The 24,625-nt window shown below is 46.6% G+C and overlaps 2 protein-coding genes across 6 annotated transcripts in view; one reads left to right on the forward strand and one right to left on the reverse strand.

The window, feature by feature from the left end:
- The window catches only part of LOC134014944 (CD9 antigen-like), a 57,415-nt gene extending 45,954 nt beyond the window's left edge, over positions 1 to 11,461 (reverse strand). Inside the window, exons 1-9 of one of the 3 annotated variants that reach the window (XR_009929047.1) lie at positions 11,306 to 11,460; positions 10,855 to 10,991; positions 9,825 to 9,927; positions 9,555 to 9,652; positions 8,831 to 8,905; positions 8,418 to 8,522; positions 8,088 to 8,177; positions 7,186 to 7,269; positions 5,630 to 6,885 (exon numbers count right to left, since the gene is read on the reverse strand). Coding sequence is in view for 2 of the 3 variants with exons in the window: in XM_062454161.1 (XP_062310145.1) it covers positions 6,697 to 6,885; positions 7,186 to 7,269; positions 8,088 to 8,177; positions 8,418 to 8,522; positions 8,831 to 8,905; positions 9,555 to 9,652; positions 9,825 to 9,927; positions 10,855 to 10,920 (810 nt within the window). In the remaining variant the exon portion in view is untranslated. Of the gene's footprint in view, positions 1 to 5,192; positions 6,886 to 7,185; positions 7,270 to 8,087; positions 8,178 to 8,417; positions 8,523 to 8,830; positions 8,906 to 9,554; positions 9,653 to 9,824; positions 9,928 to 10,854; positions 10,992 to 11,305 lie in introns of those variants that run through there. The other 2 variants (XM_062454161.1, XM_062454149.1) reach the window with 2 other exon arrangements.
- Positions 11,462 to 12,759: 1,298 nt separating this feature from the next.
- On the forward strand, positions 12,760 to 24,625 carry LOC134014905 (E3 ubiquitin-protein ligase TRIM21-like). Of its 3 annotated transcripts, XM_062454102.1 has the most exons (10): positions 12,760 to 12,850; positions 17,181 to 17,246; positions 17,380 to 18,118; positions 18,399 to 18,521; positions 18,680 to 18,709; positions 19,703 to 19,726; positions 21,036 to 21,059; positions 22,402 to 22,428; positions 23,053 to 23,896; positions 23,936 to 24,625. In XM_062454102.1, exons 9-10 carry the CDS (start codon positions 23,096 to 23,098, stop codon positions 24,044 to 24,046), a joined length of 912 nt encoding a protein of 303 aa, XP_062310086.1. In that variant the 5' UTR covers positions 12,760 to 12,850; positions 17,181 to 17,246; positions 17,380 to 18,118; positions 18,399 to 18,521; positions 18,680 to 18,709; positions 19,703 to 19,726; positions 21,036 to 21,059; positions 22,402 to 22,428; positions 23,053 to 23,095; the 3' UTR covers positions 24,047 to 24,625. The 3 variants fall into 3 exon arrangements, with proteins under 3 accessions (XP_062310086.1, XP_062310072.1, XP_062310080.1); XM_062454088.1 differs by having other exon boundaries at positions 23,053 to 24,625; XM_062454096.1 differs by having other exon boundaries at positions 12,783 to 12,850; positions 17,149 to 17,246; positions 23,053 to 24,625.

The following is a 24,625-nucleotide window of genomic DNA, read 5'->3' on the forward strand; positions in this document are numbered from 1 at the left end:
TAGCAGAGCCAAGCCTGATGCAGTTTGGTAGAGGCTGGTAGCAGAGCCGAGCCTGATGCAGTGAGGTAGAGGCTGGTAACAGAGCCGAGCTTGATGCAGTGAGGTAGAGGCTGGTAACAGAGCCGAGCCTGATGCAGTTTGGTAGAGGCTGGTAACAGAGCCGAGCCTGATGCAGTGAGGTAGAGAACAAAAGTGTGGTTACTGGGATGCGCAGAATGAATGATGTTGATGATGATGTGAAGGGTGCATGCATAGTTACCAGGCATTGAACTCAGGATGTGGCAGAGAGTCCTAGTGGGTCACTGCTTTCATTGGCATTACATCAGTAACAATTCTAAGGCACAAATGATACGTGTATGTGTACAAGTGTTTCATGGGGTAGCAGAGAGTGATGAGTTTATATGTATGAGCAGATGTTTCAGTAGTTTCACCCTAGATGGCCTCTCATATTTTCAGTATTTTCGCCCTAGACAGTCTCTCATACCGACAGTCTCTCATACCTCTCATAGGGAAACTCCCTTCCCTTTGAGAGGGACCTACCTCTGTTTCTCTCTGTCTTTCTCTCTCTTTTATCCCTTTCTCTACTTGACATACATGTTCCTCATCCCCTCCGTCTCTCTGTTCTCTGGTGATCCAGACCCCAGTCAGACTAATCCCCGGGAAAGATCCCTCGCTCTGGATAAGAGCGTCTGCTAAATGACTAAATGAAAGAGAGCATAAACACCTGGTCTCGGAGGAGAGGAGAGAGGAGAGGAGGAGAGGAAGAGAGACGAAAGAAGAGAGAGGATACGAGAGGAGAAAAGAGGAAAAGAGGCGAGCAGAGGAGAGGAGGGGAGGCCGTGAGAGGAAGTTGATGTTCTGACTTGTTTCACCGATCTGGATTACAGTTTCTGTCCGAAGTTATGAACTTTAAAATCTAGGTTATTATCTCCTTGTGGAGATTAATTGGCCTTACTGAGGGCTAGTTTGGAAACAATATGCAAATATAGTTACCGGATTGCAGGGCCCCCTCCCTGAGTCACCACCTTACCGCGGTGGAGGGGTTTGCGTGTCCTAATGATCCTGGAAGCTATGTTGTCGGGGGCTTTATGCCCCTGGTAGGGTCACCCAGGGCAAACAGGTTCCAGGTGAAAGACCAGACAAAGTGTGGATCAAAAAACCTACCATGAAGAAACACAACAATGGTTCCCAGCTGCCCTTGCCTGGACGTGGGTCACCGGGGTCCCCCCCTGGAGCCAGGCCCGGGGGTGGGGCCCGATGGCGAGCGCCTGGTGGTCGGGCCTTTTCCCATGGGGCCCGGCCAGGCTCAGCCCGAAGAAGCAACGAGGGACCCCCTTCCAGTGGGCTCACCACCTACAGGAGGGGTCATGGGGGTCGGGTGCAGTGTGAGACGGGCGGCGGCCGAAGTTGGGGGCCTTGGCGGTCCGATCATCGGCTACAGAAACTAGCTCTAGGGACGTGGAATGTCAACTCGCTGGCGGGAAAGGAGCCTGAGCTGGTGCGCGAGGTAGAGAGGTTCCGGCTAGATAGTCGGCCTCGCCTCGGCGCACAGCATCGGCTCCGGAACCAGTCTCCTTGAGTCTCCTTGAGGCTGGACTCTCTTCTACTCTGGAGTTGCCCTTGGTGAGAGGCGTCGAGCTGGGGTGGAAATACTTGTTTCCCCTCGGTTCAGCGCCTGTACGTTGGGGTTCACCCCGGTGGACGAGAGGGTAGCCTCCCTCCGCCTTCGGGTGGGGGGACGGGTCCTCACTGTTGTTTGTGCTTACGCACCAAACGGCAGCTCAGAGTACCCACCCTTTTTGGAGTCTCTGGGGGGGGTGCTGGAAAGCGCTCCTCCCGGAGATGCCCTCGTCCTCCTGGGGGACTTCAATGCTCATGTGGGCAACGACAGTGAGACCTGGAGGGGCGTGATTTGGAGGAACGCCCCCCCCGATCTGAAGCCGAGCGGTGTTTTGTTGTTGGACTTCTGTGCTAGACACGGCTTGTCCATAACAAACACCATGTTCAAGCATAAGGGTGTCCATATGTGCACTTGGCACCAGGACACCCGAGGTCTCAGTTCGATGATCGACTTTGTAGTCGTGTCGTCGGACCTGAGGCCGAATGTCTTGGACACTCGGGTGAGGAGAGGGGCGGAGCTGTCAACTGATCACCACCTGGTGGTGAGTTGGCTACGATGGTGGGGGAGGATGCCGGTCTGGCCTGACAGGCCCAAACATAATGTGAGGGTCTGCAGGGAACGGCTGGCAGAGTCCCCTGTCAGAAGGAGCTTCAACTCCCACCTCCGGGAGAGCTTTGATCATGTCTCGGGGGGGGCGGGGACATGGAGTCCGAATGGGCCATGTTCCGGGCCTCCATTGTTGAGGCGGCTGACCGGAGCTGCGGCCGCAAGGTGGTCGGTGCATGTCGCGGCGGTAACCCTCGAACCCGGTGGTGGATGCTGGAAGTGAGGGATGCCATCAAGCTGAAGAAGGAGGCCTATCGGACTTTATTGGCTGGTAGGACTCCAGAGGCAGCTGATGTGTACCGGCAGGCCAAGCGGAATGCGTATTTGGCGGTCGCGGAGGCAAAAACCCGGGCGTGGGAGGAGTTCGGCGAGGCCATGGAGAACGACTTCCAAACGGCTTCGAAAAGGTTATGGACCACCATCCGGTGACTCAGGAGGGGGAAGCAGTGCACTGTCAACGCTGTATATTGTGGGGATGGTGCGCTGCTGACCTCGACGGGGGACGTCCTGGATCGGTGGAAGGAATACTTTGAAGACCTCCTTAATCCCACCAACACGCGTTCCGATGTGGAGGCAGAGTCTGGGGACATTGGGGGGGGCCCCTTCTATCTCTGGGGCTGAGGTCGCCGAGGTGGTTGAAAAGCTCCGCGGTGGCAAGGCCCCTGGGGTGGATGAGGTCCGCCCGGAGTTCCTTAAGGCTCTGGATCTTGTAGGGCTGTCTTGGTTGGCACGACTCTGCAACATCGCGTGGACATCAGGGACAGTGCCTCTGGACTGGCGGACCGCACTCGCACTCCTCAGCCTCCCTGGGAAAGTCTATTCAGGGGTTCTGGAGAGGAGGGTCCATCGGATTGTCGAACCTCGGATTCTGGAGGAGCAATGTGGTTTTCGACCTGGCTGTGGAACTGTGGACCAGCTCTACACCCTCGGCAGGGTCCTGGAGGGTGCATGGGAGTTCGCCCAACCAGTCTACACATGTTTTGTGGATTTGGAAAAGGCGTTCGACCATGTCCCTCGGGGGCTCATGTGGGGGGTGCTCCGGGAGTACGGGGTACCAGATTCCCTGATCGGGGCTGTCCGGTCCCTGTACGACCGGTGCCAGAGTTTGGTCCGCATTGCCGGCAGTAAGTCGAAGGGTTGGACTCCGCCAGGGCTGCCCTTTGTCACCGATTCTGTTCGTAACTTATATGGACAGAATTTCTAGGCGCAGCCAGGGCGTTGAGGGGGTCCGGTTTGGTGACCTCAGGATCGGGTCGCTGCTTTTTGCGGATGATGTGGTCCTGATGGCTTCATCGGGCCGTGACCTTCAACTCTCACTGGAGCGGTTCGCAACCGAATGCGAAGCGGCTGGGATGGGATGGGAATCAGCACCTCCAAATCTGAGGCCATGGTTATCGACCGGAAAAGGGTGGAGTTCAATCTCCGGGTCGGGGAGATCTTGACCCAAGCGGAGAAGTTCAAGTATCTCGGGGTCTTGTTCACTAGTGAGGGAAGAATGGAGCGCGAGATCGACAGGCGGATCGGCGCGGCGTCCGCAGTGATGCGGGCTCTGCATCGGTCCGTCGTGGTGAAGAAGGAGCTGAGTCAAAAGGCGAAGCTCTCTATTTACCAGTCGATCTACGTTCCTACCCTCACTTATGGTCACAAACTGTGGGTAGTGACCGAAAGTGAAAATAACAAAACCAGTCAGTATGATGACTTGAGCGAAAATCATTCACGTCTTACTAAAACAGCGGCCACACGAAAGGGAATGAGGAAACTGTTTCCTACTAAAAAATACAATGCGGGTCATGTGAAAAAAGGATCCAAAGACTTGTAGAAAGACCGAGTCGGGAAATGAACGAATCGTTCGTTTCCTCCAGTACAGAGCCTATGCAGGTCACGTGAAAAATGATCCAAAGACTCGTACCCGAAGACCGAGTCGGGAAATGAACGAATCATTTCTGTTAACTTGGACGAGCCTATGCAACAGTCTCGATGCACGGCCACGAGAAAATGAACGAATCACTCTTTGAGATGACTCGTTACTCCCGAGTCCTTGTAAGGATTCGTTCAAAATGAACGAATCGTTCACGAACGACACCACTAGTAGCACCCAATTTTAAACGTGTACGGACGTTAAAAACGGCCGTGTACAGACGTCAAAACGTGTACAGACGTTAAAAACGGTTAAAATGTAACGTCTGTACACGAACGACAATTCAGACGTTTTGGCACAGTTGGCGTTCCATACACTGATGACAAAGACGTTCAAAAACAACAGAACGTTTTACGTTTAGGTTTATGTTTCTTTCAGACAATGTTCCCAACCAGCTGCATTCAGGGTCCAGCTGAGTTGAAGTTCCCTGTTATATGCTTTTGCAAAAAAACTTTCAGAATTCCCAAAATTCCAGAGCCAAAATTCCCGTGGAAACTTTCCGGAAATTTACCAAACTTGAGCGTGATCCCGGGATCAGAATGGTCTTATTTTCTCCGGGCAATACCTTATATACCATGTATTCTGTGGCCTTGGCTCCATCTGCAGTGGCCCTGTAGAATCTTACACTGTCAAAGGTGTTTAACCACCGATCAATGTCATAACTTGACGTAACAATACATAGTCACAAAGTGGTGGGAGGTCTACTTTTTTCAGTGTTGTTTGGTGAATACAGGCCTTGGTGGGTTTAGTATTAATGTGGTGTGGGGAGATGCAGCAGGACATGTGATGGTAACTCCAGAGGGAGGAGGGGAGAGTTCAGAGGAACTGGAGCTTCTCTGCTCAGGCCTCAGACTTTACACAATGGTACCCCACACTACTGAGCATGTTTACTGTCCATCTCTTGAGGATTAATGTGGTAATGCTGCCGTGTGTAATTTTGTTTTCTAGGACCAAAGCTGCATCGTTAAGCTGCATAAACAGTAAATTGATGATGTTTTAAGGTGTTTTTACTGAAATATTCAGTCAAGAAATGAAGCAAGTCGGGGCTAAGAAAAAATAATATTTATTTTGAACAGACTATGCATCACTCAGTAGTACAATGCATACAGTAGAAATACCTACAACAGTGCAAAAACAAGCTTTAGAACACGATATTCTACTCGACACTTGAACTTCCTTTGGTCGTTTCAGAGTAGAACCTCTGTCTCATCAGCAGTGAACAGTCTCAGTCCAACAAACACGGCCAGAGGGGAAATGATAATGGAGGTCAACAACTAAAGCCCCCTACCTGGTGTGACACTGCTTCTGTTCTGAGGGCCACACTTGGGGCTCCAGAGGCCCTTAACATGAAGTGTTTATTTAGTCAAACGCTCAGTTACGAGGCCGCTGGCCCAGCGCTTGGCCGTGGTCATTATGGGAATGAGTGAAAGAGATTCTCTGGAACAGAAGCCCTTGGGTTTGGTTTGGGTTCTGTAATGTGAGACTAGGCATGCGTATGGAAGAGTATACATATCAATATTGAGGACTTATGATGTTTAAAATGTAAGTAAGCTAGTATTAGCTTGACTTGAATTGACTGGTATTCAAGTGGAGGGTACACAGGTGCTTTTGTTGAACATCCAAAACAAGGTAAAAGCAGACACACGGCCATCTGTAACAGTTCATTTGTAACAAAGAAATATACCAACATATATTATACATTGCAGTACCTGTTTGGATCCCTTTATATATGCATGCTTCCTGAATAGGAGCACCACAATCTGCATTACATTAGTAACTGGGTCCAATGAACAGTAGTCCAGAAATACTACATTGTCAAAATTACTATATACCATGCTCATAATCTATTGGTACCAAAAATTATAGTATTGAGACCATATTCTGCTCTGTTCTATTCTTTGTCATTTTAATGTCCTTCACAAGGCTAGAACTGCATGCCAGCACTATGACTTAGGAAAGGACAGGGGGAGGGGGAGATAGCGAAGGAAGGATGTTAGGAACAAGGTTTAGGAGTGGGAGGAGACCAGGAAGTGGATAATGCCCCATTTCATGTCAGGGTCTTCATGAACGGTTGAAACAGAGGTCACAAAAATGGATGCCACTATAAACACGACCAGAGACGGCGTGAGGGTAGCAGGTGCAGAGGCACAACGCAGCAGAGACAATTCCACCAAACCCAGGATATCAAGTAGGGAGTCAGGTGGCTGAGCGGTTAGCGAATCAGGCTAGTAATCAGAAGGTCGCTGGGTCGATTCCCGGCCGTGTCAAATGACGTTGTGTCCTTGGGCAAGGCACTTCACCCTACTTGCCTCGGGGGGAATGTCCCTGTACTTCTGTAAGTCGCTCTGGATAAGACTAAATGTACATGTAAGTTAGTATTTCCCCTTGGGGACAAAGTCTGAAGTCTAGTAAGCACTGAAAGATCACCATGTTATTCTCAATTCACCTCCAGTCCTTTAATTCAGACTGGAGTAAAAGACAAGCAGGAAGACGGGTATATAAAGCAGACATACTGGAGAGAGAGAGTGTGAGTGCCTGCTTAGCAGCACACCTAGACATCAGTAGACGTCATGGCCAGTGTCGGAGGGGGGAAGACCACAGGGTCTTCGTATGGGTGGGGAGTAGAGGGGAGGTTGGTGGAGGTAGACAGGATCATCATGTAGGAGGGAGCGGAGGGAGCGGGTGTTCGGGTGCGCTTTATTTCCTTGCAGAGTTGGGAGCTGCACCCCAGAGCCAGGAGCTGAGACAGAAGAGGGGTTAGAGGGACAGCAAACGAGAGCCAAAGGATTGGGTACATTAGATTTGTCCCCCATGTGGTCAGGTAGGATTTAACACCAGAGGAGAAGTGGGGGAGGGAAGAAAGGAGGAGACACAGGGTGGGGGGTGGAGGGGAGGTTGGTGGAGGTAGACAGGATCATGTAGAAGGGAGAGGAGGAAGAGGGTGTTCGGGAGCACTTGATCTCCTTGCGGAGTTGGGAGCTGTCTAAATGGGACATGCCTATACCAGGAGTACTGTGTGTGTGTGTGGTTGCATTCTTACCAGCAGAGCAGCTGTACCCAGGAACAGGCCCAAAACCAACGGAGCCTTGTCCTTAAACAGGTCTACGATGGCTGGGGGACAGGCCTGGGGGAGGGAATATGTTAGGTTTCTCGCTTCAGAAGCTGAAAAAAACATTTTCACCCCCTAGATACAACAGCATGTCCAGAAAGCCCGTTCAAATGATGGCACAGTCCACACTAGAGCCCGACCGATTTATCGGCGGGCCGATATTAGACATTTTCCAAACAATTGGTATCGGCATTTATAATGACCAATACATTTATATTTATTTATATAAATATATAATATTTATTTTTTTAATAACGGAGGAAACACCCTCCTACCATGTTCTGAGTGTTGGCGTTGCATAGTTTGTCCACCAGAGGGCATTCTACAACGTCCCTGTTGGCAACACTTGTGTTTAGAACGCCACAAACCCTACAACCAGCGGATCCAGCCAGGCAGTGTTAGGGAAATCTGTTTATGTTTTGTTACGCGTTTCATATATATATAAATATTTGGTGATTTTAAAATCCGATATATACACCGGTGTGTGTGTGTGTATATATATATATATATATATATATATATATATATATGTGTATGTGTGTGTATGCACACACACACACACGTCAATATATCGGATTATCGGATTTTAAAATCACCAAATATTTGTATCGGCCTTAAAAATCCTTTATCGGTCGGGCTCTAGTCCACACTTGATTACAAATTGCGGATGAGTACAGGGTCGGGGACGACAGGAGAACGTATCGCTGTCCCAAGTGTCTCCGTCCAGAGCGAACTCGACTTAAGTGCAACAACTGCCACTACGAATGAGTCATTCGAAATTGGAGACCCAACATTCAATGACGTTTTCTACAGTGCATTACATTCATACTCACAGGCATAGTGAAGAATTCGGTGAAGCTGTGTTCGGGGCACGTCTTTTTGACCAGAATGTCCAGGGCTCCCACCAATCCACAGCACTGGATCTACGACGTGATGGAGCGGGACAGACAGACAGCATGTGTTACTGAGTTTTCCAACTCTTGAAAATGCCAAAACTGCACATATTTCTATTGCATTCGAAATGCCAATCACAGACTGTACAGGTGATAATGTATACAGGAATATGTAATATTATTGGAACATTATTCGAATTGTGCTGTGAAGAGTAGGTTTGGAAGTGAAAGACAGTATTTTCGTATGTGTGTGACGCAATGTTTGTTTACCCAGTTCTGCATCAGGGTCAGAGTGACCGTCATGCTAGGGTCACCCCCCGTATTCAAATACTTTGCATACACCGTCGTGTAGAACATGGTCATCTGCAGCCCCACCTGGTACAGAGAAGTATCTTTACACACATAACACGCTCTTCAGAAGGTAGACCAAGCCAATGATGTAGAACTGGTCATCAATACAAAAGTATGTCTTGATTCCATCCTATGAAAGACCTGAACAAACGAAAGCTTTGGTTGCGAGTTGCGTCAATATTGAGATCCATTTCTGCAATAGTCAACAAAGGAATGCGTTCTGCATCCGTGTTGGGCAGTTTGCTCAACATGACTTCACTGTCTCCTACCCTCCTCCATCCTAACCTCCTCCATCCTACCCTCCCTCTCCTCTTCCCTTTCTCCCACCTCACCCAATCACTCCTTATGAAGGCGATCACTCCTGCTCCGATCACTAACCCACATACGATGGACAGAAAGACGGCAAACTGGGAAAGGGGGATAGAGAGAACTTCAGTATTGTGACAGAGAGCCATGGACACACACTCACGGGTCACCAGACCACTCCAATGTTTCACATGTGGTGAAGAGGTCTGTCATTAACCACTGATCAATTGAAAAACAATTAAAGATTACAACTAATGATTGCTTTATTACTTTTATACTGTTTTGACTGTTCTGAATATAATAAACAATGTTTGATCTATACCTCATGAGAACATGACCCTTGGTTATGTCCAAAAGAGAAATATGCCTATCTATGAATCATGTTGCTTGTGAGATGCGACTAGGAAATGTCTGTGACACTAGACACTAGGTCAGAGGTCACAATGTTACGTGTATAATGTGTAAGTGTATAATGCCATGCAACTTTGAACAAGGAAAATAGGAGCAAAGTCAAGGCCATTTCTAGGAGCCCTATCTAAAGTTTAAAAAAAGCTATGTAGCACCATGAATTCTCTCCCCCTTAAGACCTCCATGTTGACAGTAATGACAAGTAGCTAGTAGGTGAAAAGAAAGAAAACTACGCCCGCAGAACTCATGTGTTTTCTGGGGCGAAGCGTCGGTGTGGGCCTACGTATGCAAACGATGTGATGTCGCGGCGTGGCTGCAGCTGCTTGTCTGCTCTGATCTCACCACTGTCAGGGCGCCTCTGCTCTCGTTGCAGGCGCCGTAGTCTCCAAACAAGGCCACCACCAGTATCACTGCACCCAGGACGATCAGCACCATCACACCTGAGAGAGAGAGGGAGAGGGGGAGAGAGGAAGAGATGGGGAGAAAGAGAGAGAGATTGGAAAAACAAACCAGGTAGTTTCACAGTCAAAATATATTTCAACTTCAAGTTCAACTTCCTCTTTGCTGCATTTGATGTACCCTTCTGATAAGACTGGAGTCCCAGTAACTCACCAATGACAAACTGCTGTGTGTTGAAGTTGACGTCGAAGAGGCCTTGTGTGAAGGCGCCAAACCGCAGCCACAGTCCCAGGCCCAGCATGGCAGCGCCAAGCAGCTGCACCGCGGGGAAATAAAACCACTCAGATTCAAGTCTGTGCATGAGACATGGGTGTGTAAACCTCGCCTTGTTTATTTTCTCAACGACAATTAACAATGCTAATGGGATAGGGAACCTAAGCGTAAGCTTATGAATCTATTATTATTATTATTATTATATGTCAGTTTACAATGTGTTTGATAATGCGTGTGTCAAGATTTATAATCTGTTGCTCAAAGCGCAATTAAACTTCATTTAAAGTCTTTTGCAACAACCGGGGAGATGCAGTGTTTGGTGTTGAGTCAAGATGTTAAAAACTATTCTCAATGTATTTAGAGACTGCAACATTTGTTCAGGCTGTAGGGCTGACAAACAGCCATTCCATGAGTTCTGAAGTGAACAGCCAGGTTCCGTGTGTGGTTCTTCAAAGCAACCGAGAATATGGGAGAATACACAGAACAATCTCTGTGCGTGTGTGTGTTTGTATTCTGGCAATATCCAAGGATCAAATCAAATTTATTTGTATAGCCCTTTTTACACGCAAGCATGTCACAGAGGGCTTCACATACGCCCATAGAACTGCCCCTCAACCAACCTAAACCCTCAAGGAAGACAAGGAAAAACTCCCAAAAAAACTCTCAACAGGAGAAAAAATGGAAGAAACCTGGGAGGAGCAATTCAGAGAGGGATCCCCTCCTCCAGAGACGGTTGGTGAGAGAGAGGAGCAGAACACAGGCTAGGTTCCCACGTTGGCCCAACTCTAACCCAAAAAGATTCTGTAAACCAATAAGATACTATGCAGTCTTGCAATGCATATTATAGTTGACACTTTAGCATTAAAAAAAATGGTTGTTCGTGGACAAATTACTACAAACCCTCACTTTCCCTTTCCCAAGCATGTGCGCATTTTGACAGTTAGAAACAAAATTACTGTAGCCTACTTACGGCGAACACGATGTTGAAGATGATGAGAATAACCTTGCACAGCTGTCCGCACAGATCCAGAGCCATAATGTCAATTTAACCCTAGATTTACTCTGAAAAACAGACGGGTAGACGGACTCTTCGCACAAGGTTTCAGCCTGCGATACGGAACAACAAATACTGTTACTTTACGGTTCATATGAAGGCATTTGATTTCATGCTTTGTTGACTGGTATGAAACTACACAGACGATCAAAGATGCTGAAGCGCGATTACAGTCGGTTTTGTCATCATACGAAGTATATTGTAAAGCACCAGTCAACATTTGAAAAATGAAATAAACATTTTGATAGACTTCACTGTGTCGATCCTAATACTTATATACACAGTCGATTACAAATGAGAAGCAAAATTAACGGTATACAAATAGCCTATATGCCCTAAATGTGTAGTTAACTATGACATAGTTTACCGTCTATGCTCCGCGTTGAAATGCAACACGTTGAATTCCAAACTACTACTGGGATAACAATTTCCTAAAACAGAATTTCACACTCCGATAGGACAATTATTTTGTATAAAAAGCCCAACCCTTTAGATCGACCGGAGCAGTTGATTGGTTCATGGTGTTGAGTGATGGGGAACAACTTCAATGGGAGCAGACGGTCACACCTGCGCAAGTAACGAAGTTTGAAGTGCAGAGAACCACTAATTTTACAGAAACGAAACTTAGGCTATTCAAAATGATTTCCATGAAAGCACATTGGACACAAAATCTGAGTTTTGGAAACGTTTATTCAAGACAAAAACACGGAATTACCCCTGTAATTAGACCTGATAGCCTATAGTTAACTATTGTTAACATGAAGATTATATTAGTATAGAATAAAAGGATAATTTCCCCCTGGTAGCAGGGATGCATTTATAGTGATAATATTATAATCTAAGAACACATACAAACGAATGCATTAACATAATAATCTGGCTACAAAATCTAATGTTGTTTCTTTATTGGGTTACACGTGGTCAGGGGCGGTCTTTCCTACAGGCGCCTAGGGCGCCACTCAGAGGGGGGCGCAAAAAAAATGCGGCCAGCAAAAAACAAAACAAAACAAGAATTCTTTTTTTTTTTGCTGGGCAGTTTCACATTCAATATCTCCAAACAATATTTTGACATTAAAAAAATAAATCCAACATTAGGGTAAAATGAGCCAAAAAACGAAAACGGAAGGGGTACATACCTCCTTGTGTTTCCATGTTCTGATAACACCAATTGTGTTTCCATGTTCTGATAACACCAATTGGTGTTAAGGCAAAGGCAAAAGGTAAATCCTTCAATTCTGTTCTTAGCCTAGAATGAATTCCAGATAAGAAAACGTTCATGAATGCGTGAATTGCCCCGGGCACTTTAGTGGAGTTAAGAAGAAAAGATGTACCTTATCATTGAAAGTGGCCATGTGACGCACACCATTTCACACCCTCTCACGCCACACCTTGTATATCTCACGCTGAGAAGGCAACGGCAACCATGTAGCCCTGCTAACATTGTAAACAGTAACGGACGAGGCAACATAGACGCGCTAACAGCCCTGAAAACTCTGCTGGGGGGGGAAGCTCACCTCGGGGGGGGGGGGGGGGGGGTGCTTTGCAGGAAAATTGTGGTTGGCCCCCCAAAATACAAAATCTCACTCCAAGGTTTTTGTAAAAGTTGGCAGCCCTGGGATTGTGAGGTGCATTCATTCAAACTGTCCTGGATGCCAGGTACTTCACAACCTAGTTGTTGCTTCCCGAAATGTATCGCACGCTGCAGTAATCGCCACGATCTTGCTTTTCTTGATTCTTCGGCCCTGTTAAGGCTGACTGAATGTGTATGAAAATGTTTCACTTAAGTATTTGTCATGTGACAGCCGCAAATGAGAAAGTGAAAATAAATCTCCAAATAAAGTTCCAAGTCTCCCTGCGTGGTGGTTCAAAGCTGGTTTATTTGAGCATTAAAAGAACGACAGACTTTGACAAGGTTTGTATACTGATCTTCAAGTTATTATTATTATTTTTTATTACTAAAAAGAATGTAAAATCCAATAATCTTAAGACTGTTAGTTTGATCTAGTTGACACCTTGTAACATTCACTTACCTTAATGAGCCTAGAACATGACAATCATCATTTATTTTTCTTGTTTAGGTGACGTAAAAACAAATGCTCAATCTGGAATCAATGGTGATTTACCTTATTACAAGGCAAGGCAGGACGGTCATGTCATGGTTTTAATGAAGTTCGGTTTACGTGCAAAACAAATCTGTAGTAGGCCCTACCTGTAAAACACGCAATGCAGGCTATTGTGACAATAGTTAGACTACTGTTAAATAAGTATTTTCTTAATACTTCCAATTAACAGTTTTTTTTTATTGTGGGTAATTATATTATATTTAGCACTGTCTTCACTTTTATTAGTGAAGTTGGTCTAGGCTACTAAATCATCAGTGTGCCTGACCATTTTGGTCTGGAAAGTCCCTCAAATGTAGGGGTGGGCGGATTGATCTAAAGTATTGATAGTATCAATAACAACGTTGGTATCAGTATTGATCGATTCTCGCGTGATGAGATGATCGATACTTAAAGTGGCTGTAAAGCAGAACTGAAAATTATTTTTAAGTTCATCACACCACAGAAGAATGTGTTTTTATCTACCCATCCAAATTCGAATGAAAAAAAACAAAGACAAGTATGTTAAATTAGGCTTTGAAATTGTGAGAAAATCAGCAGTCTTCTCTGTTTGATACTGGGGGGGCGTGTCGCCTGAAGGATTTGCATTGTACCAGCTGAGTAACAGAATGCAGGTTATATAAACCGTCTGAGATCTGACGTAGATAGGTTGGGTTTTGCCCCGCCTACAGATGATCCGATGATGGCTGCCTCGGTTGCTAGGTGCGCTCTGTTTTGTCTTGTTTTGTCTGTTAATTCAGTGTTCTGCCAAGATTTCCGGGGTTCTCTAACAAGAGAAGTACGTCTAAACTTCAGGACTACAACTCCTGTGGATTTGTTTCCCACTTTTCTGCTTCCAGCGGCAGATTTAGTGGGAATTCTAGCCAGTGCCGCGCTAGTCTTTGCTCATGCATTGAAACGCCGTAGAAGGGGAAAGCGAGCGGTAGCGTTAGTTCGGCTTCGCAGACGTGGAATCCGAACAGTGCTTCCAAGTTTTTTCCTCTCCAACGTACGTTCACTGTGCAATAAAATGGACGAACTTCAGCTACTGATGGTGAAAAACAGAGACTTTCTTTCATCTTTGGTTTTGTGCTTCACGGAGACATGGCTGTGCGATTTGATCCCGGACACTGCATTACATCTGGCAGGCTTTCAACTCGTGAGAGCTGACCGGGACACTGCACTCTCCGGCAAAACCAAAGGCGGTGGTATTTGTTTCTACATCAACAGTGGCTGGTGTGTAGATGTGACAGTGATTCTGCAACACTGTTCTCCGGATCTGGAATCATTTTTTATAAACTGTAAACCTTTTTACTCGCCACGAGAATTTGCGTCACTCATTTTGGTCGGCGTTTACATGGCACCGGGTCCACAGGTTAAAGAGGCCCAACGCATGCTCACCGACCAGATTCTGAGTGTGGAGCGAGCAAACCCGGATTCCCTTGTTATCGTACTCGGCGACTTTAACAAAGGTAATCTCAGCCACGAACTCCCTAAATACAGACAATTCATCAAATGCCCAACCAGAGAAGAGAACACTCTGGATCACTGCTACACTACAGTCAGTAGAGCCTACCATGCCGTCCCTCGTGCAGCACTGGGTCACTCTGACCATACCATGGTCCATCTGATTCCTGCATACAGGCAGAAATTAAAGCTCTGTAAACCTGTTGTGAGGACATCAAAACAGTGGACCAGTGAGGCTATGGAGGATCTGCGGGCGTGCTTGGACTGTACTGACTGGGATATGTTCACGACTGCAACCAATAGTCTGGATGAACTCACAGAGGCTGTGACATCAAACATCAGCTTCTGTGAGGACTGCTGTATTCCAACACGCACCAGGGTGAACTTCAACAACGACAAGCCCTGGTTCTCAGCAGAGCTCAGAAGGTTGAGGTCAGAGAAGGAGGAAGCATTTCGGGGTGGGGATAGAGACAGATTCAAGGAGTCGAAGAACAGGTTTAGCAAGGCGGTGAGAGAGGCTAAACGACTGTACTCAGAGAGACTGAAGCGTCAGTTCTCTGCTAACGACTCAGCTTCTGTCTGGAGAGGGCTCAGGCAGATCACCAACTACAAGCCCAGAGCCCCCCACTCCACTAACGACTCCCGTCTGGCCAACGACCTGAATGAGTTCTACTGTAGATTTGAAAGACAATTGGACTGTCCTGATCTACCCCTTCCCACCCACGGGGCCTCCTCCCTCACCCCCTCTACAGTGACAACTCTTTCCATTCAGGAGGGTGAAGTTAACAGACTTTTCAAGAGGCAGAACCCCCGCAAAGCTGGGGCTGGGCCGGACTCTGTCTCTCCTGCCACCCTCAAGCACTGCGCTGACCAGCTGTCTCCGGTGTTCACCTACATCTTTAACACCTCCCTGGAGACATGCCATGTGCCAGCCTGTCTCAAGTCCTCCACCATCATCCCTGTGCCCAAAAAGCCAAGGCCAACAGGACTCAATGACTACAGACCCGTCGCCCTGACCTCTGTGGTAATGAAGTCTTTTGAGCGCCTTGTGCTGGCACACCTCAAAGCCATCACAGACCCTTTCCTGGACCCACTGCAGTTTGCCTATAGAGCCAACAGATCTGTGGATGACGCCGTTAACATGGCCCTCCACTTCACCCTACAGCACCTGGACTCCCCAGCATCCTATGCCAGGATCCTGTTTGTGGACTTCAGCTCTGCCTTCAACACCATCCTCCCTGCCCTGCTTCAGGACAAGCTCTCCCAGCTGAACGTGCCCGACTCCACCTGCAGGTGGATCACAGACTTCCTGTCTGACAGGAAGCAGTGCGTTAAGCTGGGAACACAAGTCTCTGACTCCCGGTCCATCAGCACCGGATCTCCTCAGGGCTGCGTCCTTTCTCCTCTGCTCTTCTCCCTGTACACCAACAGCTGCACCTCCAGTCATCCGTCTGTCAAACTTCTGAAGTTTGCGGACGACACCACCCTCAATTGGGCTCATCTCTGACGGGGATGAGTCTGACTATAGGTGGGAAGCTGACAACCTGGTGACCTGGTGCAGCCAGAACAACTTGGAGCTCAATGCTCTTAAGACAGTGGAGATGGTTGTGGACTTCAGGAAGAATACAGCCCCACTCACCCCCATCACCCTGTGCGACTCCCCAGTCAACACTGTGGAGTCCTTCCGCTTCCTGGGCATCATCCCCTCCCAGGACCTCAAGTGGGAACTGAACATTAGCTCCCTCACCAAAAAAGCACAACAGAGGATGTACTTCCTACGGCAGCTGAAGAAATTCAACCTGCCAAAGACAATGATGGTGCACTTCTACACAGCCATCATTGAGTCCATCCTCACCTCTTCCATCACCGTCTGGTACGCTACTGCCAAGGACAAGAGCAGACTGCAGCGTATCATCCGCACTGCTGAGAAGGTGATCGGCTGCAATCTGCCTACCCTCGAGGACCTGCACACCTCGAGGACCCTGAGGCGTGCGAGGAAGATTGTGGCCGACCCTTCCCACCCTGGTCACTCCCTGTTCCAGCTACTCCCCTCTGGCAGAAGGCTGCGGTCCATCAGGACCAAAACCTCACGCCATAAGAACAGTTTCTTTCCATCTGCTACTGGCCTCTTCAACAAGGCCAAGGACTCCCATTGACATTCATTCACTTATTTAACTATTATAAGTCCATCTTATGGCAATTCAGTATGCATAAGCCACTTTATCTCAGTATCCGATTGCACTATGTTGACCATTCACGCTGCTCATTATTCTTATTTTTATATATATTTTATTTAATATTTAAATTGTTGTATTCTTAGATTTAGTTCTTAGAAATAGTTAAACTTTTGTACTTTTACTTAATTTAAGATCTGTATATGTTTAGTGTTTTGCACCTCCCTGCCACAGTAAATTACGTGTTTGTATAACATACATGGCGAATAAACCGAATTCTGATTCTGATTCTGATTATACAAAACCTGAGCTGAAAAACGGGTGAGAAGCTGTTCAATGGTCTAACTCCACATTTCAGTGCGACAAAGTTTTAGAGCTTTGCACATGCTTTCAGCAACTATTTCACCCGTATATAATGAACTGAGAAGCAAATCATGGAATTTTATTTTATGGATTCATTTCTTCCGCAGTTTTCAACTTTCCTGTACATCCTTTTCCTCAGGAAGGATGCTGAACCTGCCAGTCTGTGTCTGGGGGATCCTCCTGCTGCTCCACACAGCAGACTGTGGTGAGGGTTTTACCATCTTGTTATCCATAAGGTTGGGTTACTCACACTATATTGTAATCGTTTCAATGATTAATTAGGAAAGGAGCATTTTAATCTACTGAGACTAACCCATAGTCTGTTATCTCCTATTTAGGAAGGTTTGAAGTTATTAGTCCAAGTCCTCAAATCACAGCAGTTGCTGGTGAAAGACTCATTCTGCCATGCTACGTCAAACCCAGTATCAGTGCTGTGGACTTTACGGTGAAGTGGTTGAAACTCTTAGGAGACAGATACCAAGGCATTGTCCATCTATACAAAGACGGCAGAGATGACAATGACAATCAGAATCCCTCCTTCAAGGAGAGAACAGCTCTGTTTAAAGAGGAACTGAAGACAGGCAACACCTCGTTGAAGCTGCTCTGGGTTAGATGCACTGATGAAGGAACTTTCAAATGTTCTGTCAGGTCACCGATATCGTATGACAATTCCAACATTGAAGTCAATGTTAAATGTGAATTTAGTTTTCAAGTCTAGTTTTTTTTACTTGCTATTGTGCCTAAACCAAGGCCATCCTTCTAATAACATGATTGAATCTGTATCTGTGTGTTTGTAGCTGTGGTATCCCACTCAGTGGTCTCCATCGAGGGACACAGAGGGGCAGGGATGGGTCTGGTGTGTAAAACACAAGGCTGGTACCCTGAACCAGAGATGATGTGGCTGGACAGTGAAGGAGTCCCTCTCTCTGCTGGACCTTCAGAGACGACCAGAGACTCTGAGGGACTCTACACACTCAACCTGAGGGTCACTGTTCAGAAGACAGATGTAAACCTCTTCACCTGTACAGTTAAACATAAATACATGGAGAGAGAAGGTGGCAGAGCTTCATGTTCCTGGTGAGTTATTCAGCTTCATATCAGAGAAACATCCAGAAGGTTTTAGATGTGGGAGTTCCTGATGAGACAGCTACTATAAAATCAACCTAAAGTACTTTAATATCTACATGGTTTTTATGTCCATATTATGCAGAATAGGAAGGTTGTACGAAGTACTATGTCCCAAATATAATACGATTAAATTAATGTTGCATGCACCAGTATGTACTTTGTAAGGGCTGCTGCACTGCATACTAAAACAAATCATTCATATCAAACTCTACTTTAAATCATGTTTCAGATGAGCTGTTCTATCAAGATCACACATGGAAAGAGACCTTGATTTGGGTGCTTGTCTCTGCCGGTGTCCCTGCCGTCGCATTAGCTGTGTTAATTTGTGTCCTGCGGAAATGGCATCGCCAAGGTAATGGATGGAGGAATCGAAGGTTCACAAACAGGCTCCATTGAGTTACTCACAGAACGTTATTCTTCATAGTCTTATCCTCAGTCGTGAACATTTGACGTGTAAATGATTCAGGAGTGTTTGTCACATTAAGACTCTCCTCTGTGTTTCCTTTGCAGTAAGAGTGAGGCGTCTGAAAGAAGAGAGAGGTAAGCACCATATTATTGCACTGTCAGGGCAGGAGGAAGCTTAACAAACTGCTTGTTATAGAAATATCAATTAAATGAGCAGATCATTATTGTCTTTAATTTGCATTTGTTTGTATTGCTTAAAGATCATTTTAGCTGCATAAGTGGATAGTAGGTGCTGTACAGCTGCAAATACTAAATAAGTATTTTTAATGGACTTCCTGAGTGTTGGTGCTGTAGGTAGATGTGGAGGGTAGTAAGGGTGTAGGTAGGTGTGGACGGTAGTCAGGGTGTAGGTAGGTGTGGAGGGTAGTCAGGGTGTAGGTAGGTGTGGAGGGTAGTCAGGGTGTAGGTAGGTGTGGAGGGTAGTCAGGGTGTAGGTAGTCAGGGTGTAGGTAGGTGTGGAGGGTAGTCAGGGTGTAGGTAGGTGTGGAGGGTAGTAAGGGTGTAGGTAGGTGTGTAAGGTAGTCAGGGTGTAGGTAGGTGTGGAGGGGAGTCAGGGTGTAGGTAGGTGTGGAGGGTAGTAAGGGTGTAGGTAGGTGTGTAAGGTAGTCAGGGTGTACCTATGGAGGGTAGTCAGGGTGTAGCTGTGGAGGGTTGTCAGGGTGTAGTTGTGGTGGGTAGTTAGGGCGGTGCAGGATGGGTGAGGACAGAACAATGTTGGGTTCTAACTCTGAGATCTGGTGAAAAGCTGCTAGTGACCTCAGTCACGCATTTGTCTGTAGACAGTTGGGTAAGTAGAAACCTTGGAGGAACGGAAAACATAATATTTGTGTTAAAACATGTTTGTTGGGTATGATGTATATTGTTTTTAAAATTGTAATTATAAATGTGTCTACAGTTGGATCTGATGGGTACTGGATGGAGGAATGGAAGGTTCACAAACAGGCTCCATTCAGTTACTCACAGAACGTTATTCTTCATAGTCTTATCCTCAGTCATGTGAACATTTGACGTGTAAATGATTCAGGAGTGGTTCTCACAGTAAGACTCCCCTCTGTGTTTCCTTTGCAGAGAGGCGTCTGAGAGACGAGACAGGTAAGAACCATATTGTTCTACTGTCAGGGCAGGAGGAAGCTTAACTAACTGTTTAATATGGAAATATCAATTCAATGAGAAGATCATTATTGTCTTTAATTTGCATTTGTTTGTATTGCTTAAAGATCATTTTAGCTGCATAAGTGGATAGTAGGTACTGTACAGTTGCAAATACTGTATGAGTTTTGTTAATGGACTCCCTGAGTGTTGGGGCTGTAGGTAGGTGTGGAGGGTAGTCAGTGTGTAGGTAGTCAGGGTGTAGGTAGGTGTGGAGGGTAGTCAGGGTGTAGGTAGTCAGGGTGTAGGTAGATGTGGAGGGTAGTCAGGGTGTAGGTAGTCAGGGTGTAGGTAGATGTGGAGGGTAGTCAGGGTGTAGGTAGTCAGGGTGTAGGTAGGTGTGGAGGGTAGTCAGGGTGTAGGTAGTCAGGGTGTAGGTAGGTGTGGAGGGTAGTCAGGGTGTAGGTAGTCAGGGTGTAGGTAGTCAGGGTGTAGGTAGGTGTGGAGGGTAGTCAGGGTGTAGGTAGGTGTGGAGGGTAGTCAGGGTGTAGGTAGTCAGGGTGTAGGTAGGTGTGGAGGGTAGTCAGGGTGTAGGTAGGTGTGGAGGGTAGTCAGGGTGTAGGTAGGTGTGGAGGGTAGTCAGGGTGTAGGTAGGTGTGGAGGGTAGTCAGGGTGTAGGTAGTCAGGGTGTAGGTAGGTGTGGAGGGTAGTCAGGGTGTAGGTAGGTGTGGAGGGTAGTCAGGCTGTAGGTAGGTGTGGAGGGTAGTCAGGGTGTAGGTAGTCAGGGTGTAGGTAGGTGTGGAGGGTAGTCAGGGTGTAGGTAGTCAGGGTGTAGTCAGGGTGTAGGTAGTCAGGGTCTAGCTATGGAGGGTTGTCAGGGTGTAGCTGTGGTGGGTTGTCAGGGTGTAGTTGTGGTGGGTAGTTAGGGCGGTGCAGGATGGGTGAGGACAGAACAATGTCGGGTTCTAACTCTGAGATCTGGTGAAAAGCTGCTAGTGACCTCAGTCATGCATTTGTCTGTAGACAGCTGGGTAAGTAGAAACCTTGGAGGAACGGAAAACATAATACTTGTGTTAAAACATGTTTGTTGGGTATGATGTATATTGTTTTTAAAATTGTAATTATAAATGTGTCTACAGTTGGATCTGGTGGGTAATGGATGGAGGAATGGAAGGTTCACAAACAGGCTCCATTCAGTTACTCACAGAACGTTATTCTTCATAGTCTTATCCTCAGTCATGTGAAAATTTGACGTGTAAATGATTCAGGAGTGATTGTCACAGTAAGATTTCCCTCTGTGTTTCCTTTGCAGAGAGGCGTCAGAGAGAAGAGAGAGGTAAGCACCATATTATTGCATTTGTTTGTATTGCTTAAAGATCATTTTAGCTGCATAAGTGGATAGTAGGTGCTGTACACCTACAAATACTGTATGAGTTTTGTTAATGGTCTCCCTCAGTGTTGGTTCTGTAGGTAGGTGTATAGGGTAGTCAGAGTGTAGGTAGTCAGTGTGTAGGTATCTATGGAAAGTAGTCAGAGTGTAGGTAGACAGGTTCTAGGTAGATGTGGAGGGTAGTCAGGGTGTAGGTAGGTGTGGAGGGTAGTCAGGGTGTAGGTAGGTGTGGAGAGTAGTCAGGGTTTAGGTAGTCAGGGTGTAGGTATGTGTGGAGGGTAGTCAGGTTCTAGGTAGGTGCGTAGGGTAGTCAGAGTGTAGGTAGTCAGGGTGTAGGTAGCTATGGAGAGTAGTCAGTGTAGGTAGTCAGGGTGTAGGTAGATGTAGAGGGTAGTCAGGGTGTAGGTAGGTGTGGAGAGTAGCCAGGGTGTAGGTAGTCAGGGTGTAGGTAGATGTGGAGGGTAGTCAGGGTGTAGGTAGTCAGGGTGTAGGTAGATGTAGAGGGTAGTCAGGGTGTAGGTAGATGTGGAGGGTAGTCAGAGTGTAGGTAGGTGTGGAGGGGAGTCAGGGTGTAGGTAGGTGTGGAGGGTAGTAAGGGTGTAGGTAGGTGTGGAGGGTAGTCAGGGTGTAGGTAGATGTGGAGGGTAGTCAGGGTGTAGGTAGGTGTGGAGGGTAGTAAGGGTGTAGGTAGGTGTGGAGGGTAGTCAGGGTGTAGGTAGTCAGGGTGTAGGTAGATGTAGAGGGTAGTCAGGGTGTAGGTAGATGTGGAGGGTAGTCAGGGTGTAGGTAGATGTAGAGGGTAGTCAGGGTGTAGGTAGGTGTGGAGAGTAGCCAGGGTGTAGGTAGTCAGGGTGTAGGTAGATGTGGAGGGTAGTCAGGGTGTAGGTAGTCAGGGTGTAGGTAGATGTAGAGGGTAGTCAGGGTGTAGGTAGATGTGGAGGGTAGTCAGAGTGTAGGTAGGTGTGGAGGGGAGTCAGGGTGTAGGTAGGTGTGGAGGGTAGTAAGGGTGTAGGTAGGTGTGGAGGGTAGTCAGGGTGTAGGTAGTCAGGGTGTAGGTAGATGTAGAGGGTAGTCAGGGTGTAGGTAGATGTGGAGGGTAGTCAGGGTGTAGGTAGGTGTGGAGGGTAGTCAGGGTGTACCTATGGAGGGTTGTCAGGGTGTAGCTGTGGAGGATAGTTAGGGTGGTGCAGGATGGGTGAGGACAGAACAATTTTAAGCCTTTGACACAGGGGTATGTATTCAATTATTTACATTTTAAGATTTATTGAAAACAATCTCTATATTTCAGATGATGAAGCCGTCAGACAACATGCAGGTCAGTGTCTGTGTTCTGTGTGATTCTCAGTGTGCAGAGGTGAGACCTGGTATCAAGGACAACATCATAAATGTCTACAAACTAGATTGAACATTATATTAGCATGACTCAGACTATTTACTTATTGACAATACAGACAATTGTCAAGCTTTTGGACTGAAGTTTGAAGCCTACAGTGGGAAAGCACATTCCTGTCTGATCACCATTTTATTACATTTACATACCGTACAACACAATTGTTTGCGTTTGTACAGTCAGTGACCGTCAGAGGGAGTCAGATGGCTGAGCGGTGAGGGAGTCGGGCTAGTAATCTGAAGGTTGCCAGTTCGATTCCCAGCCGCGCCAAATGATGTTGTGTCCTTGGGCAAGGCACTTCACCCTACTTGCCTCGGGGAGAATGTCCCTGTACTTACTGTAAGTCGCTCTGGATAAGCGCGTCTGCTAAATGTAAATGTTTGACTTTTGTTTGCATTAGAATTCACCTAAATCTAGAACTAACCATTACCTTAACCGTAACCGTTAACATACAAATAATTAAAAATAGTTTTGCAGAGAAATGCAGTTAAAGATAATATGCTATCATAGTGTCTATGTGTTCACCATGGTGTATGTTTCTCTCCGCAGTGGATGTGACTTTAGACTCTGATACTGCATACCCTACCTCTTCATGTCTGATGACAGGAAGCAAGTGACATGTGGAGATGAACAACAGGACATTCCTGACACCGCAGAGAGGTTTGATGGGATCCCTTGTGTCCTTGGAAGACAGGGCTTCTCCTCAGGGAGGTTTTACTCTGAGGTGCAGGTGAAGGACAAAATTGAATGGACTTTAGGAGTAGCTAAAGAATCCTGCAAGAGGGAGGTGTATATGGCACTGGGATCAATATTTGGATACTGGACAATTAGACTGAGGGAAGGTAAATACGAGGCTCTGACTGACCATCAAGTCCCCCTCCACCTGAGCCAGAAGCCCCAGAAGGTGGGGGTGTTTGTGGACTATGAGGTGGGCAAAGTGTCCTTCTACAATGTGGAGGCCAGGTGTCATATCTACTCTTTCACTGACTGTTCCTTCACTGAGAGACTTCATCCATTCTTCAGCCCTGGCTCTCCAGTGGACTTCCATGTGAACATCGCTCCTCTGGTCATCTGTCCTGTAGAGGGTGTTGTACCTGAGTCCCCCAGTCTGGTGTCACAGTCCAGACCTGAGCCCTCCCAAGGGGTCCAGGCTGGGTCCAGTACAACTCTTCAGCTCACCAGTCTGAATCTCAAACATATGAATCTGATTCAGCTCACCAGTCTGAATCTCAAACATATGAATCTGATTCAGCTCACCAGTCTGAATCTCAAACATATGAATCTGATTCAGCTCACCAGTCTGAATCTCAAGCAGTTGAAACAGATTCAGGTCACCGGTCATTACTGGATCAAGGTCACCAGTCTGAATCTCAAACATATGAATCTGATTCAGGTAACCTGTCTGAAACTCAAACATATGAATCTGATTCAGGTCACCAGTCATTACTGGATCAAGGTCACCAGTCTGAATCAAGTGAGGAGACAATCGAGTCAGTGTCTTTACTGGGGCAGTCAGCTTCTTATAAAGTGTGATGTTTGTTAGAGCTTGTTATCAGAACAGTGTGTTTGTAAATAAATGAATGTAAAGACCATGTTCCCTCCTGCTGGGTCTGTAGTGTGGTATCTGCTTCACAGATCGCTATCCTGTCCAAACCCTCCCCATGTTTTATATACATGATTTCATTTCTGGAGGATGGATGTTACATTTTTATTGATAAAACCTGTATGTGTTGTGTTTCGTTGCATGTATGCATTTGTTTTCTGTCTTTTGTTTAACATTAGTTTTCTAACAACTCCCATGTGGCTCCCATACAGTGTGGATCATGTAGTGTGTGGATCGTGTAGTGTGTGGATCGTGTAGTGTGTGGATCGTGTAGTGTGTGGATTGTGTAGTGTGTGGATCGTGTAGTGTGTGGATCGTGTAGTGTGTGGATCGTGTAGTGTATGGATCATGTAGTCAGTGTATGGATCATGTAGTGTATGGATCATCTATATCTCCTTATGAGGCCAAGTCTCTCATCTTCTCCTTAACTGTCTTCACCTTCTCTCCAGATTCCCAAATATGAGGATGTTGATAATGCTCATTTATATACTTACAGCTTAATAAAATGTTTGTTACTAT

Source organism: Osmerus eperlanus, chromosome 2, assembly GCF_963692335.1.
Source record: "Osmerus eperlanus chromosome 2, fOsmEpe2.1, whole genome shotgun sequence".
Classification (NCBI taxonomy): Eukaryota; Metazoa; Chordata; class Actinopteri; order Osmeriformes; family Osmeridae; genus Osmerus; species Osmerus eperlanus.

Bases quoted from the DNA above. Each gene is read 5' to 3' on its own strand.
- LOC134014905 (XM_062454088.1), top strand. From the start codon at position 23,096: ATGTCTGATGACAGGAAGCAAGTGACATGTGGAGATGAACAACAGGAC.